The 12664-nt window shown below is 39.3% G+C and overlaps 2 protein-coding genes across 2 annotated transcripts; one reads left to right on the plus strand and one right to left on the minus strand.

Annotated features, from left to right (window-relative positions):
- Positions 1 to 63: 63 nt before the first annotated feature.
- Positions 64 to 3511, minus strand: prdx1 (peroxiredoxin 1). Its single transcript, XM_054596801.1, has 6 exons — positions 3421 to 3511; positions 1994 to 2106; positions 1640 to 1793; positions 1423 to 1545; positions 1070 to 1200; positions 64 to 479 (listed from the first exon to the last, which is right to left on the minus strand). Exons 2-6 carry the CDS (start codon positions 2097 to 2099, stop codon positions 397 to 399), a joined length of 597 nt encoding a protein of 198 aa, XP_054452776.1. The 5' UTR covers positions 2100 to 2106; positions 3421 to 3511; the 3' UTR covers positions 64 to 396.
- A 3756-nt stretch (positions 3512 to 7267) lies between these two features.
- LOC129088865 (nuclear autoantigenic sperm protein-like) lies at positions 7268 to 12363 on the plus strand. The gene is made up of 14 exons (XM_054596120.1): positions 7268 to 7400; positions 7532 to 7642; positions 8318 to 8398; positions 8493 to 8596; positions 8720 to 8965; positions 9083 to 9165; positions 9259 to 9338; positions 9432 to 9505; positions 10271 to 10459; positions 10556 to 10728; positions 11360 to 11431; positions 11607 to 11699; positions 11803 to 11933; positions 12068 to 12363. Exons 2-14 carry the CDS (start codon positions 7542 to 7544, stop codon positions 12072 to 12074), a joined length of 1434 nt encoding a protein of 477 aa, XP_054452095.1. The 5' UTR covers positions 7268 to 7400; positions 7532 to 7541; the 3' UTR covers positions 12075 to 12363.
- Positions 12364 to 12664: the final 301 nt, after the last annotated feature.

The raw sequence follows: 12664 nt of genomic DNA on the forward strand, positions 1-12664 counted from the left end.
AACTTCTTCATTCCAATGACAGAACATGTGTTGTTCACTGTAAAAAAAATAAGTACAACATAATTTAAAAATGGACTTGTGGCTTCATTCCAATAAAACAGGTTGTTTTATTGCAGTTAACAATAGTAAGGAATGACATGGAAGAACAAACAGACATTTAGCTCAGCCTGACAGTGAAAATAGCATTGATTACCACAACATAATTACACAATGATATACTTTGGTCATTAGTGCACTATTCACTCTACAGACGACTGAACACACACAGCATGTTGACAACAAAAACTGGTTCCTAACTACTCCTCCACAGGCACAACGGCTGACTTAAATATTGTTCTCTGGAAATGTTAATCTCTCGATGAAATCTCCTACAGCAGGCTGCAGACTCTGGGCTTATTACTGCTTGGAGAAGAAGTCTTTGCTCTTCTGGACGTCGGGTTTGATGGTGTCACTTCCTGGTTTCCAGCCGGCTGGGCAGACTGAAAAGATAAGCCTGTAATGAGTCCTGGCCCGGTAGACGAAACAGTAAAGACTTGTGCCAACATGACACACATATACAGTATATCTAACCTCTAATGCTTTGGGTTTAAAGCAGGGAAATGCATTTAAGGTTTTGATGCACAATGCAATTCATGCCCTCCTTTCTACATTTATTTCTCATCTTGTAAAGTTCACATGAACATCAGCACTGACTTGTCTGACATGTAAAAAATATTTTGCGACATAAATTAAACTTTGGATCCAAATAATATAATGTGGTTATAAGTACAAAGGTTAAGTTATCATCATAACAATATTTGGGTCATGGAAAGCAAGATGAGAGTAATCACGCACAGCTAAGCACATTAAAAAAATATTATAGCAACAGAAGGGTTTAATAAACTCAAAGGTATATGCTAAAAGGACACACAAAAATACATCACATACTTTAAAAGGGCAAGTGTGTAGCCTTACGTGGGATTTATTAGCAGAAATGTTATGGGGGGTATTCGGTTGGTTTCAATCTGAAGCCACAAAATCGTACACACTGTCCCTTTAAGGTCTGCAGTATGTTACAGCAGTAACTTACCTTCTCCGTGTTTGTCAGTGAACTGAAAGGCTTGGACCAAACGCATGGTCTCTTCAACAGAGCGTCCAACTGGGAGGTCGTTGATGGTGATCTGTCTCAGGACGCCCTTGTCGTCAATGATGAACAGACCTCTGAAGCGGAGAGAAAGAGCAATTATAAGTCTGCAAAGACGTAAGTGAACGCTGTAAAGTTCATGTTCTCCCAGTCGCTGCATGAAACTTTATTAGGTTGGTGCATTTAACGTCATGTAAAGAAAAGTGTATCATCTGCCTCCAGCAGCAAAAGCAACTTAGACTGGTATTATTGTCCCTTATCTTAAGCAAAGCATAGAAACTCCACATTGTTAAACCCACCTGTAGGCAATGCCCTCATCTTCCTTTAGGACGCCATAATCTGTGGAGATGGTGCGCCGTGTGTCTGACACCAGGGGAATCTTCATGGGACCCAGACCGCCCTGCTTTCGTGGTGTGTTGATCCTTTAAGAACATTCCCCAAAAAAGGAAGAAAGTGAGACATTTGCAAGAGTGAATCCACACAATAAACGTGTTAAGGATAAAAGCTTTTAACTACCAGGCAAAATGGGAGAAGTGTGAGTCAACAGAGGCGCCTATGACCTCACAGCCGATCTTCCTGAAGTCGTCGGCAGCATCACTGAAAGCGATGATCTCAGTTGGACAAACAAAGGTGAAGTCCAGTGGGTAGAAGAAAAAGACGACATATTTCCCTGCACCAAAGGAAAGGAAACAGATGAATCTATTGCGTTTGTATTGTCACTAATTTATTCTAGTCTTCAGTAGTGTAAATGAATGCCTATTCAATAAATTGTAGGAACACAAAGCAGCTGTGAATCATAGTCCAGAAGAGAGAGCGTCATCAAAGCATTTCCTTCACTAAACAGCAGATGAGACAGATGTTGAGGTTTACCTCTGTAGTCTGAAAGCTTCAGGTCGTTGAACTGTCCGTCCGTCATCACCGCCTTAGCTGTGAAGTCCGGGGCCAGCTTTCCAATTTGTGCTTTGCCTGCAGCCATCTTCAGTCTAAGTGGATAACAGAAGAAGGAAACAGTTGATGTATTACGCAATCTCTTCTCAAATTCACCGCTGTGCATTGCTTCTCTTTGTTTCTTTTGCGTGAACAATCATGGATAAACCAAAACCCTCCTCTTTTACAAGACAAAAAAGTTGGTCTCTTTTATATAATACGTCAACCCAATTGTACAATTTTTCTGTATCTTATAAAAGCAACCAATCATTATTTCTCGTAACAACTGATCTTCTTCTTATTATCATCTGGATTAATCATTAGTTGATTGAAAATGATTTGTATGAAAACAGTGAAAAATGCGGATATCTGAGCCGGAGGTGACAATCCAAAACCCAAGCATATTAAAAGGTAGCTATGAAATACCATAGAAAAAAGGAAATCATCACATGTGAGAAGCCAGAGTCAGAAATTGTTAGAATCTTCGCAAAAAAAATAATTATCAATCGATATATACAATTGTTGATAATCAATTAATCATCATATAAAAAGTCGAAATATTAATGGCCAACTGTTTTGATAATGGATTGATTTAAAGGAAATTGTTCAAGCAACCGTAGCAAACATTCCCTTTTACTAGTTTATCCACTTTTGTTTCCCTTAGGTTTTTGACTGTTGGTCAGTAGAAATGATTTGTGACATCATCTTGGGCGTTTTCATTTTTTTCCTAATAATCAAAGTTTCGTTATAAAGCATGTCTTCATTAGAGTGAAGCCATTCTTACAGAACTAAGCAAATGTTTTAAATACTGTCTACAGCAGCTATTATTAAACCAGAAGACATAAAGAAAAAGATTTTTGGTTAGCTCAAAATTAAAAAAAACACATATTGATACAGCGTTATGTATCCAGACCTCGATCAGCTTAGATCACTGTAAAGCACCCAGCACTTTAACAGGTGCTTTAACTGGCAACTACCGAAACCTATGAACTAGTTCCACTTCTTCTCCTGTTTAAACTAACAGGTGTTTCCGCATATGGATTTTCTACAACAATGGGTTTTTTTTTTTTCTTGATACATAGTGGAAGTTTTTTTTTCAGGAATTTGCCCGCCTGAGTTTACTGATCATCTAAAGACCAGGTTAGAGACTATATATATGCGTGTTGGTTATCATCAACTTCTGCACTAACGATGCTCTCCTGAGGTTTGTGAAAACCCACTTGTTGAACTGTGAATTCAACTAACGCTACGAAACAAAACTAAAAAAAACACAAACAGCGTAAACAACCCGAAGAAATGAACACTGTGAAAAAACAAACTACCAAACATGCATACTAAAAACATAATAAAATGCATTGCATAACACATACCTCAGTTACTTTCACACCACACCAACAGACACAAGAAAGTGCGAGGACTGGCAGACTCGATTGAGGAATATATACCAAGGCGCACTTCTCGCGATAAGTTTTGTCACAACGTGACTACAGGCCACTTCAGTCAGTCTAGAGCTCCAGTCTCACAACCAATTTCCCACTACACAGCATGACTTTGCACTTTTCCTCATTCCTTTTCTGGGAAATTTCGTGCTCTTGTGAAACCACACCAAGTCAAAGAGGTTGAGGAGAAAGACGGAAGTAGTGGCCCATATAGGAAATATTCTTCATGCTTCATTTTCAAAGTCTCTTCCTGATGAAGTAATCGGACACCTAATCTCTGTATTTCATCCATCTTCAGTAATCAGGGCAACCTTGAGGCAACCTTGATTAATTCTACACCCAATTGGGATGCATAACACTGAATCTATTAATCTGAAACTCAAAAAACAGTGTGTTTTCACTGGCTTGCAAGTTTGTTAATCAAAGTTGACATGCCATGCCGGAGTCATGAGGTTTCATCACATGACTCCAACTCTTTTAGGATGCAGAGCCGCTACATTAAACAACACCTCCACATTGCTGCGGCATCCGTATTGGTCTATTTTCTACGTTCCCACTCAGAAAATAGACTAATACTCCATAGAACCCACATTCTTTTAGTTAATCTTTTTTTTCTCTGTGCTATGACCCTCATATAGACATATAAGAAGACAAACATGAGCTCACACCAAAGTGTTTTTTCACATTATAAAAGTGAATTGTGGTCACCAGAGAACATTTCAGATGAAGCTGAGGGAATTCATTTCCATACTAAAAATAGAAACAGAACCTCCCCATAACAGATAAAAACAACAACAGATTCAATGTACTTCATTTATAAACACTGTGAACATTGCACTTTGTGTGTGCTGGCCAGTTTCCTCCATGTTTCCTGAGTTGTCACATACTACCAAACTATTCTGTATTTTATGTGGGACGTACTGCAAAGGGTGGTGCACTGTTGAAACACCTTGTACTATCCTGTGGGCTGTAGAATTCATTTTTCATTCTTACTTCCTCCTTGCCACTGCTATGTTTACTTAATAAAGAGGCTGAGGAATACCAACCTCTGTCTATGCATTTTCATAATGGTAGCAGTTTCTGCAATGAAAAAGGAATTTCAATTGGCTTTTTACCCCTTATAAATAGAGTCTGTAATAAATAAGATATATCAATTATTAAGAATATCTTATTTTTCAAGTTACAAAAGAATACTCAGCTAGTTTGTTTAGTTTCGTGTGTCTACTTTTTAATCTTTCACAAAATCTTCATGCTAGTTTCACAAACATCACATAACTTCCGTTGGCATATCGTGATAAGTGTTGGGAGATAGTATTCTGTTGATTGGTCGTGGTATGTAAGCCAATCCTCTTAAATGATTGGCTGTACAGTTCTGATGTCACACTGAGAAGCGTTATGTTAACTCCACACAACAATTGTTAAGACCCTTTTTTTATTTAATCACCCTTAATTGTACAGTTGATTAAAAATTAAGAGCACTTTGCCATTAATTATGATATTCCCAAATGTTCCCTTACATGTTTTCAGATAATTGGACATAAGTGTAAAGCTCTGACAGCTAACATTTCTAACATACACAAAATTATAATTCTCCAAGGAGTGAAAACAAAAAGAAAGGGAAGTGAACCATGGTTTCACAGAACCACATTTTGCTGTTAATACATATACTATTTAGTAACCCTAAATTCAAATTCTTGAAAGTAAAATTTTAAGCCAATCGTACTTGACTCTATCACAAATCAAATATCTGAGTAGAGATGCTGCCACATTGATTTTTTAGGAAATTAAGCTTTATATACACTAATTTGTAGATAAGTGAAACCTGTGTTGTTTTGCATTAGATCATCTGATTCTATAACCTGGACAGAAAGAGGCTGTTATCAGCTCCTCCATCATGCCTCTTCTCTCCGCCGTCACCAAGCGATGTCTTTGCATGCCGTTGCCTTGGTCACTGCATCAAGGGCCGGATGAGAGGGGGACACACAATAACCTCCTGTTAGAAGCTCCATGGTGGGCTTGTGATCAAACGTCGCCCTGTGTTCATCTGCTGTTTCACAATATGCCAATAATTAGTGCATCTACTCCACTCAAGGATGTTTGAAAGGCACTTGTGTGTCCATCATCCTGATCACATTCAGCCATGCAAATGATAAATGACAACAGTTTAAACGAATGAAACATCTTGCAAAATACTGCTGCCAATATTGGTTATTTAAGGCAGTTCTGTCACCCCTTTGATTAATTCCCTAAATCAATTTACATGAGGGTATACAACACGATTAAAGGCTTCACATATTGGATCAACGATGGATTCATTGTTTATGCATCACTGCTCTGTGTTTTTTTTTTATCAAAGGTGTATTGGTTATAAGCTCTAACACACCCAGCAGAAGCAACAGATCTCAAAGAGTATTGCAAAGTGTTTCAATTCCTTTTGGAGGAAAAATGTATTTACATTTTTAAATGAAATGAAAAACTTGCACCAGTTGAGAATGTTGTCATGGAATGAAATAAAAAATAAAAATAAATATTTTACATTTTGGGAAATGCTTACTCCTTTTTTTGCTGAGAATTAGATGATAAGTTTGATCCACTCTTAAACATCAGAGTGGTATCAATCCAATTATCTACCTCTCAGCATGAAAGCAAATAAATAAATGACCCGAAATGTCTAACATTTAAAGATAAAAAAATATAATCTTGCCCTCTTTACCAATGAATTAAAAAAATGTTTTGTAAAGCCTTTCAACCTTCTGCAATATTGGCTTTTACCTAAAATATATTCCCCTGAGAATATTCCCTCTCAAACTGATTGCCTCTAGATTTAAAGAAATGTGAGCTAACCAAGCTTTGGTTTTCTGTGTTGGCAGATTTTTACTTGGAAATTATAGCTGTTGTCTCTCATGATGACAATGTGAGGAGGTTTGAGTGTGATTGTCTCAGTGTGAGGTTGATTGGTTGCCAGGTCCAGACTTGTCTTGATGAGGCAGGGACACAGCAGGAGGTGTTCAGAAGGGAGCTGGGTGATCCCTGTCCCTCACAGCAGGACATGACAGCAGCACCACGTGGGGTACACACACACACACACACACACACACACACACACACACACACACACACACACACACACACACACACACACACACACACACACACACACACACACACATACATATAATTTATACCACCACCACCTCATTTTAAATGAATTATACTGAACAGCTTTAATGAAACAGTTGCATTCAGTTAGGCCTAGTAGTTATGGATACCCAAAATGCTAAATATCCTATAAAATACCAAATAAAAAAAAATGATTAAGTGAATAGTTATATACCTAAATACACAACAAAATACACAGTATTACCATGACATGCAAAGAATAATGTAGCCTTTGTTTATACAATTCTGCATATGAAATGTTATTTCATCCTTATTCTTCTCACAATAACCTATTATTGCAGGTCTACTCATTCAGGCCATATCAATAACCATTGTACTTGCTCTGCCTTGTTTGGCTTGACAAAAAAAAAAAAAACAGCTGCAATGAAATAAAAATGACAAAAAAGAAAAAAGTCTGAATTAAATAAAATGTTGTTTTTTAAATAAAATTGAATATTTAATTATTTTATTTTTTTCAATAAAGTGTTTTTTTCATAATTGATTTAATTAAGGATTCCATAATGTCATTTTTATTTAATTTTGAACACTTTGCGTTTAGCAGCAGCAGTGGTGCCTTTAAGAATTATCCCGCGCTGGTTTACGAACACGGAAATCGACCGGAAAAGGCCGGAGTATTTCGCGCCAAATTGAAACAACGGGGTAGTCACTCTGAGCGCCAGGAGGGACGAGCAGCCGAGACACAAAGCGACCTGCACCGCTTTTACCGTTTCGCCTGCTATCTCTCGGACCAGGTATACACCGAGTCTGTAGTGAACTGTGCGTTAACACAACGTTAACACAACGTTAACACAACGTTAGCGTTGTAAAAGATCTACTGGGTTTATAAGTTCAGCTTTGTAAAGTCGTTTTTTTGTTTGTCCAGTTCAGCCAACATGGAGGAGGCCAACAAGCTCATCGGCACGGGCAAGAAGCACCTGGTGATGGGGAAGGTGGTGGAGGCGGTGGGCGCCCTGCAGGAGGCCTGCGGCATGCTGTGAGTTTAACTGTGACAATAGAAACCAGCTTCAAACACGAAACATTATTAATCCAGACTACCGGGCTCTAAACTAACAGCACAAATAAGTAAGAAGAGAAGGTGTTTTCAAATGATTCTGATAATGATTAACGTGAGGGGAAAACAACAAGTTATATTAAGCCAATAAAAGTAAAGCATATTCAGCTTTCACACAGCTTTTTGCAGGTGCGTGCTGTTCTTCCACAGGTGGGCAGATGAACTCTCAGACAAGAAGAAGCTTATTATTTAAACGGGAGAAGGAAGCTGTGTAGCAGGTATTTTAGGATGCAAATGTAGTGAGCACAGCTGAGAATTTTATAAATTAGGAGAACTCAAAAGTGAGTGTTGCATATATGTCACAATTATAAAATGAATTCATATATATATATATATTTATATTTATATATATTAACTTTAACAACTATAGTTCAGTTGCAGCCTGGCTTGTGACTGTTATTGAGGAACCTCTTTTGAGCTCAGAAAAAGCATTTCATGGTGTTTTTTTAGTTTTTTTTAAATGGAAGTTAAAGGCGTATTACTCAATAGATGGAAACTGTATGCAGCTGTTTTGCATATGCAATAAACAGTGCTTGCCAGGTGTGCTTTTATACCGATTTATAATCTGACATTACGACTTAATATTTCCTCTTTCAGAGCTCAGAAGTATGGCGACACAGCAGACGAGTGTGGAGAGGCTTTCTTCTGGTGTGGTAAAGCGCTGCTGGATTTGGCACGGTAAAGTCTTTAAGTCTTGTGCTAGGCTCTAATGGTCATTTTGCATTTTAAGGAATTTGTGCAAATGCAGACCTAACTGACACTATTGCTGTAGGATGGAGAACTCGGTCCTGGGTAATGCTCTGGAAGGAGTACCAGAAGAGGAGGATGAAGAAAAACCCAAAGACTCAAACGTTGACAGCACAGAGAACTTTGACGGTGAGGGAATGATGATCATTTTGAACATGCAGAAAACCTTTTTTATACCTGGCCCTTTTGATATTTATTTCTAAGGGAAGCTATTAAACTGCTCCCCCTAACTGTTCCCTCTTACTTCAACAGAGAAGACCAGAGATGAGCTGAGGGTGCAGGTGTATGACGCCATGGCAGAGAAGAAAAATGAAGACGCCAAAGGGGAGCAGAGCAAAGACGAAGAGAAGAAAGGGGACGCAGTAAAGGCTGAGGCTGCTGATGAGAAAGAGAACCCTGCAAAGGAAGGGAACGATGAGGACAAAAACAGCAAATGTAATAAAAGTGAAGACAAGGAAGCTGAGAAAAAATCAGGAGATAAGGAGGAGGAAGCAGAAGGTGACTTTCTCTCTGTTCTTCAACGACAGACTTTGATTGCAAATAGCTCTCTGATGGTGGTAATGATACGTTGCCCAGTTTATCTAAACGCATTGTTATTGATACTGATGTTTTCAGATGGGGAGGAGGAAGACTGTGATGATGCAGAAATGGAGGCTGATTCAGAAGAGCAAGGCGAAGAAGATGGTGCTGCTGAAAAGGTACTTGACGAGCGGGCTCGAACACAAATCAAAATGACTCGGCTGGGTGATTTTTAAGTGTCCGATCTTAAATGTAATCGTGTTTTTTTTCAGGACAGTGACGAGGAGGAGGAGGTGGGGAACCTGCAGCTCGCCTGGGAGATGTTGGAAGTAGCCAAAGTCATCTACAAAAGGTAATGGAGACACCGACTGTGTACTGAGCCATGATGGTGCAATCTGAGTTTTACGGCCTCCATGTTGACTGAGTCCTTTTTTCTCTTAACAAGGAAAGAGACTAAAGAGGATCAACTCATGGCAGCCCAGGCTCACTTGAAACTGGGTGAAGTTTCTTCTGAATCAGGTACTAACAGCTTGCTGAATGAATCATCAGCTTGGAACACTTTATTTTGTTGTTGTGTTTTACCAGGATGGAACCATAGAGATTTAAAAAAAAAAATCTTGTTTCCAAAGAAGTCTTGGCCACATAAAAGCAAAATTTAGAAAAATAAGAAATTTCACAAGAAAGACAAGTAACAGACTTTAAACTAACAGCAAAATGTTAGTGACATGAAATCCATATTCAATGTTCAAATAGTCCTTTATCCTGTTTTTGGTCTTCCATGCTTATAAAATGGTTGCGTTTTAAGTGGCTCTGTAGCTCACACAAAGATGATGGTGCAAAAACTCTAAAAGCATTTTCATCAAAACGGAGCAGGTTGGAGGAATGATGTAAATCATTTGTTTGCATAAATGAGATACAGGTAATGATAGTTTTGGGAGTCAGCAGAGAACATAAATAAGGAAGCAGTTTGTGTATTATATGGCCTTTCTAAGGAAAGGCGTGCCATTCTATGGTTGTATAAGGAAGACAAAAAAACCTTTACATACAAACTGCTATGATGGTGACGTGCGTTTTCACTACATTGTTCACTACTCTGAAATGTTTTAGGCTTAACAATTATCATTAATGAAAATAATTTGGTTTGGACCCTAAATTCTTCCTTTCAGACTGTAACGTAGCTTTTGACAAAACGGACATGCCTTAAAGACTGTACCTGTTTTTTTTTTTAAATTGTCCTCATTTCCTTGTTGAGAAAAGTGTGTTGAGTTGCTGCCTGTCTCCCAGGAAATTACACTCAGGCGTTGGAGGATTTCCAGGAGTGTCTGAAGCTGCAGGTGAAGCACCTGGACTCAGACAGCCGCCTGCTGGCTGAGACCCACTACCAGCTCGGTCTGACCTGCAGCTTGGATGTCCAGTTCGGTCGGGCCATCGAGGAGCTGAAGAGCTCCATCTCTGTCATAAAGAGCAGACTGGGTAAGCAGGCTGGGCTGCAATATTTTCAACCGATATGATCACTCACCTCGGTCTGTGAAGTTGTTTCTGCGCTAACGTTCCCACTTTGTCCGATAGAGAAACTGAAGGAGCTGCTGGACAAGGCTGAGGGTCCGGACGCTCTGCCAGAAGAGAGGAAGGAGATGGAGGAGCTGAAGGCTCTGCTGCCAGAGATCCAGGAGAAGGTGGAGGACGCCACAGAGGGCCTGAAGATGACGAGCGCGGCTGCTGAGGCTGTGAAGGGTTCACTGGTAAGTTAGGGAAGTAAAGAGGCACGGTTTGTCATGTCACTGCATTAGAATCAATAGAGGAGGACATAGATATTTCTGACATGTATGGATTATAGTTTTGCAGATCAACAGAGTGCTGTAGGGATGGTATATTTATTGTAGTCCATCACCAGCAGTTGGCGCCAATGGAACTTTTCTTTGCATTGCAGAAAATAAACTCTGTGGCAAACAAACATTTATGATTCAGCAGGATAGTCTTCACAAATGAACAGCACTCATGAATCTGAAAGCATAAATGCAATCGGCAGAAGTAAAACATTAACGTTGGGCTATAAACGAACCATACCACGGTCACCACTTGTAACCGATTCTTAGCAACCGTCTTTTTTTTTTTTACAATCAAAAAGCTTCAAAATTCACAAGAGTGGTATTTACTGATTTTTGTTTTACGCCTTGGAACAAAATGTTAAAATCTCTTAAGCTTACCACATACTCTATTTCAGGCATCTTACCAAAAACACAGACTTTGAGACGATCCACACGTTTCCTACTCTACACACCTCTGACCTCCTCTTAGACTTACTGCAGGTGTAAATCATCAGGATCAAATGTTTACCAGCTTGTTTCTGACTTAACTTAATGTACCTGTCAGGATGGAGGCTCCACTTCCTCTGCATTCCCCGCCTCCACTACGCAGAACGGCGACTCCTCATCCAGCTCAAAGGTAAGTCTCATACTCTGAAGTGTCTGAAGTAAAGAAATGATTAGTTAAGACTGTTGATAAACCTGTTTCATAAGAGTATTAGATTACTGTATCGTCAACAGGAATAATTGGTTTGTCTTAGTCATTTTCACTCTTGCTAATTAGTGACATGTCTTGAATTCTGTGCTCCACCCAGTTTACCGGCGTGTCAACCAACGGAGTCAGCTCTACCAACGGACACGCCTCCAAAGCTCCAGTCTCAAATATCTCCCACCTGGTCAGGAAGAAGGTGAGGGAGCGAGATGTCTGTTTGTTTGTTTTTTAAATGGAATCTAAAAATGAATTCCATAGCAAACTTTTCTCTTATTTGCATGAATGTGTCTCTATTTCAGAGGAAACCAGAGGAGAGTCCGGTGAAGGAGGGCGTGATGAAGAAGGTGAAGCAGAATGATGGAGAGTCTAACGCTGTTCAAAAAGCCAAGGGAAACACTAATGGACACGCTGACAGTACTGAAGTCAAGAGGTAAGGAACGCAGGGTTAGCTACTTTAAAGCTCAAAACAATTGATAGGACGGAGATCGCCAAACACTCCAGAGCTTCACTGCACAGAGTGGCTTTCTGCTGTTGAGTGTAACTCGAACTCATTTTCTCTTCCAGTCAGTGAACATGGACTCTTTGCCTCCACCCAAGAAGAGATCCACCAACATGAAGAGCTCTTACTGTCGCTACACTCGTTTGCTGCTGTAAATATGTGAATCTTTTTCGATACCTGTTGTGATGTCATTGTTTGTTCACATATGTGACCTTTAAAGTTCAATAAAGAATATAATTTGATAAACCTTGTTTGATCATACTCTGCTTTTGACGTTATTCCCTGAATGAGTTGGTCTTTCTGTCAGGGCATCTCGTATAATTAAGCTGCTCAACCTGTTCCCTGTTTTCTGCTTCTCACTTCACTGTGGAGCTTTAACTTCTGACACTTAGTATTAATGTGAACATGGTGGTCCAATCCCAATGTCACCTCTAAAGCCTTAAACCCAGAACCCTCAGGGACTTAACCATTAAACAGGTGACTTAATTGGAGTGTGAAAGGATCGAAGTGGTAGAAATACAAATGGGACATCACTTATGTTATGAACAATTGAGGGAATTTATTTTATACTTTTTAATCAACGATTTGAACGTCTTCCAGGATCTTGCCTAACGAGATGATAGGAATTTGTCAAATCTATTTATTCTTTTTGTCAAACTACT

This window comes from Anoplopoma fimbria, chromosome 3 (genome assembly GCF_027596085.1).
Source record: "Anoplopoma fimbria isolate UVic2021 breed Golden Eagle Sablefish chromosome 3, Afim_UVic_2022, whole genome shotgun sequence".
Classification (NCBI taxonomy): domain Eukaryota; kingdom Metazoa; phylum Chordata; class Actinopteri; order Perciformes; family Anoplopomatidae; genus Anoplopoma; species Anoplopoma fimbria.

Coding starts and splice junctions, on each gene's coding strand:
- prdx1 (XM_054596801.1), bottom strand. CDS start 2,099: ATGGCTGCAGGCAAAGCACAAATTGGAAAGCTGGCCCCGGACTTCACA. Junction 1,546..1,639: donor CACTTCTCCCATTTTGCCTG/GTAGTTAAAAGC, acceptor ATGTTCTTAAAG/GATCAACACACCACGAAAGC. Junction 480..1,069: donor CACTGACAAACACGGAGAAG/GTAAGTTACTGC, acceptor TTATCTTTTCAG/TCTGCCCAGCCGGCTGGAAA.
- LOC129088865 (XM_054596120.1), top strand. CDS start 7,542: ATGGAGGAGGCCAACAAGCTCATCGGCACGGGCAAGAAGCACCTGGTG. Junction 9,166..9,258: donor AAGATGGTGCTGCTGAAAAG/GTACTTGACGAG, acceptor GTTTTTTTTCAG/GACAGTGACGAGGAGGAGGA. Junction 10,460..10,555: donor TGTCATAAAGAGCAGACTGG/GTAAGCAGGCTG, acceptor TTTGTCCGATAG/AGAAACTGAAGGAGCTGCTG.